Below are 3654 nucleotides of genomic sequence, written 5' to 3'. Positions count from 1 at the left end.
TTAGTGAAGGAGGGGGCTTTGTGAACTTTGGCCAAATGAAGTTTGAGTGTAAGTGCCTAATAAGTTGGGATGACCAAGTGTTTGGTATGAATAATGGGATTGATAATGAAGAATTGGGCCAAATGAGAGAATTTAAACTCTAAAAAGGGAAGACTAGAAATTTCAAATTTTAGAATAACAAATAATTAAACAAATAAATTAGTGACATACTACAAAGATCCAATTTATTCAAAACTATGCCAATTATCAATATATAAAAATATCATGCCCATAATAAACATAAAACTAATTTAAAAAATACATAAAATAAAATAAGTCAACCTACTTTACTAGGGTCATTGTCTATTTTCCATCCTCTCCCCAAAATTCTCTCTTCAAAAACAAAAAGTGGAAAAAATATAAAAGTTCATCATGGATTAAACACTTATTATAATCCAAGTTATGTTATAGGTCTCACAAGTGGTCGGTTGGTGGAAAGAGAAGTTTGGTTGAACAGATGATTATCCCTTCTATTCCAAGAAAACCAAAGCAGTTATACCTCATGCACTCAATGCCAATCAATTTGGATCAGGGTAGGGAAAAACATAATATCATATGAACATCCAACGATTAATAATCTTCCCCAAAAAAAGTGGTGGGGTTTAGTAATTCAGAAGTAGCAATTTAAATTTCATGGCGTGTGAAGCAAAATTGATGCGTGCAATGATGCTGTGAAACTTATTGCATGAATGAATGAATGAATGAACCCACTTGAATTGATTTGGGGGTCTCAATTTCCTGCAACTCCAAGCTTCCTTCCGTTCAAAATCCTTTATATGTTCAAACAGAGACTTGTCTTGAACAGAGGATCATTGGGTGAATCAGAGCCAAGAACAGTTTCGCATTGAATTGAAGTTCAATTGACGGAAAATCAAGTGAGAAATGGGTCGGAGAAAGAGTAGAAACACCCACGATTTCTTCCTGTTGAATGTAGCGGGAATCGTAAGAGAATCTGCAGCAATTCTTGTGCAAAATCTGTGTGTATTGACGGCAATTGCAGTTCTGTTGGTGTCCCCTGTTTCTGCTGCAATTCTTGCCTGCCGCGCCCTCTTTTCCCACGCTTATATTGCCCACAAATTGGCAGTACAAATCGAGGGTTTTGCTCAGGCAGCCGGATTCCCCAATTGGCAATATACGCATGTCATATATCACAAGATTTCTGAGACATTGATTTCATTCTTGTTTTGTTTTCCTGTTATCATCACATTTTCATTGCTTGGTAGGGCAGCAGTAGCACACACGGTGGCTTCTATCTATGCAGGGGAGAAAAGGGTTTCATGGATGAAGCTCATTCAAGCGATACCCATGTTGTGGAAAGGCCTGGTGATGACTTATATATTGGGTGGTTTGCTGATTATTGTGGCAAATGCTCTGATTTTGGCGTTAATGGCCGCATTTCTGAATTTGGGGTGTGTTTTAGGGTTTGGTTTTAAATGGGAAATTGGGGCTCTTTTGGGAGGAGGGATTGTTTACTCCATTGTTTTTGCCCATGCCATGATTGTCTGCAATTTGGCCACAATTGTTTGTGTAATGGAAGAGTGCAATTATGGTATTCAAGCTGGTTTTAAGGCCGTGTTTTTGATAGGAGGGAAGACCAGGATTGCTCTGGTTATGGCGGTTGTTGTAAACTTGAGTTGGGCATTTGTGGAGAGATTGTTTTTGTATGGTGTGATGAGAGGCAGGGGTGGAAACATTAGATGGGAAGCTCCTCTGCTGGTTTGGATGTATTCCATGGTGGCTGTAATTGACACCGTGATGACCTCCGTGTTTTATTTCACTTGCAGATCATCTCGTCTTGAGGATGTTCGCTCTTCAAATCCATGGCAGAGTAGATTATCTTGCAGTTCTGAACAACGTGATGTCAAGTACAAAAGATCTGGTGAGGCCTGTTTCGTTTAATCCATGAAAAGTAAAATTGAAAGATGAAGATCCGATTCGACTGAGACGCGCACGTTCTTTTTGGTGTGATTGTTCATCTAAATTCAAGAAAAGAGGGCTCAACTGAAGATTCAAGATGAGACTGTAACAGCTGATGTGACTTTTCAAAAGAAAAAACGTCAGATTGATAAGTACTGACGGGGTTGTTTTCAAAATTTCTTGTCCTTTGTAAAGGCCTTTATATAAAGGAGGAGCAGAGGCTGTGTAAATGGTCACAAAAGAAATGGCCGCCTGCTAAACTAACATAATTAGCTTCTTTGTTTGTGTTAGAGCAGTGTAATTTTATGGAACCTATTTGCACTTTAAATGGTTGGCCTAATGTGGTTTTGGTCTTGTAAAATCATTCATTCATTCTAGTATTTATAATACATATTTGTTTATTATTATCTAAAAAAAATTAATTCTAGATATGGTAGGGTAATTTTTTAGATTAAGGGTGTTTTTAGTAGGGTATATAGTTTATTGGTGGATTAAAGGTTTAAAAATTAGGTGATGTTGGGAGAATACCTTGTACTTGTGCGCCCTACCTTTGTGCTTTTCAAAATCTTATGTGAAGATTTCAAATCAATCTCATTTTTTACAATAGCTTACTTGGCAAGTCCTCTCCTTATAACAAAGGTTTCAAGGTCACCTCATCAAAATAAGATGCTACATCAACATGTTTTTTGTCAAGGTGATCAAAACAACCCAAAAGGAAAAGTGAGACTAATTGTAGTGCATTAGAGACCCCCATACTTGTGGCATCACATAATTGGCTGGCTTTTAGAATAATACACATTTCATTCAATATTAGATAGCATCATTAGTAAAATTGACTTTAAAGTCACACTTGTGGGTACAATGTGGTAAAAAAATTACATATTAAATAAACAAGTGTGGGTATTAAGTTAATAACTCTTATCACAACCATTGGAAAAATTGAGTCCTCTTCCCAAGGGCAATCAATATTGCCAAAATAGGACCAATTGTATATAACATTTCAAGAGCTCATGCCACATTACAACAATTTGAATAGGTTTTATTGATCTATTATCATAATAAAAATTTGATATGTTGGTGTTATATAAACAAATAAATAAACGAGTTGAACTCAAAAGTACTTTCAACTAAAAACATTTGTCTCAAATATTTTTCTTGATATGGAAAAAAAATGTTTTCCTTGATATGGCACTAGATTGTTTTGTCTATAGATACTCTCCTTACTATAAAATTTGGGGATTGGATTATTTTGCCTCATTAAAAACTCATAATTTCTCTAGGTCTTTTTGGTTTGTGTAGATTACAAATTCTTCAATTACAAAATCGATTCCAAAAGTTGTAATTGAAGAATTCTTATAGATTGTAGAAGCTTACTCACTATTATTGATTACAAATGTTAAGCTCTTTTCTTATGAGAGATGTTTGATTTTGGGAACCTTCCACCAAAAGCCTTACTTTCATAATACTATACACTTTGAATATCACTTTTTTAGTTGGTTTTTCTTAGGGTAGAAATAACCTTATAAGCATATAGGTGTTTATAGATGTGACAAGATATGTAAGGCTTAGGCAAGGTCCTAATAGGGGATTGCAACTCTTTTCTTTTCAAAGAGGAGGACGTGTGAGCAAAGTTTTGTTTGGATAGGATATCAGTTGGAATCTTCTCCCTCAAAATATGAGCATCTATTTTTACCACAT

At 35.6% G+C, this 3654-nt stretch overlaps 1 protein-coding gene across 1 annotated transcript; it reads left to right on the top strand.

The window, feature by feature from the left end:
• The first annotated feature begins 462 nt into the window (after positions 1-462).
• Positions 463-2284, top strand: LOC149570152 (uncharacterized). Its single transcript, XM_089822804.1, has one exon. It carries the CDS (start codon positions 922-924, stop codon positions 1936-1938), a length of 1017 nt encoding a protein of 338 aa, XP_089678930.1. The 5' UTR covers positions 463-921; the 3' UTR covers positions 1939-2284.
• The last annotated feature ends 1370 nt before the right edge of the window (positions 2285-3654 follow it).

Source organism: Cupressus sempervirens, chromosome 3 (genome assembly GCF_028749045.1).
Source record: "Cupressus sempervirens isolate cs-2001-9-10 chromosome 3, ASM2874904v1, whole genome shotgun sequence".
Lineage (NCBI taxonomy): Eukaryota > Viridiplantae > Streptophyta > Pinopsida > Cupressales > Cupressaceae > Cupressus > Cupressus sempervirens.
Note: the sequence above shows the minus strand (reverse complement) of the source record. Positions and strands in the feature narration are given on the sequence as shown.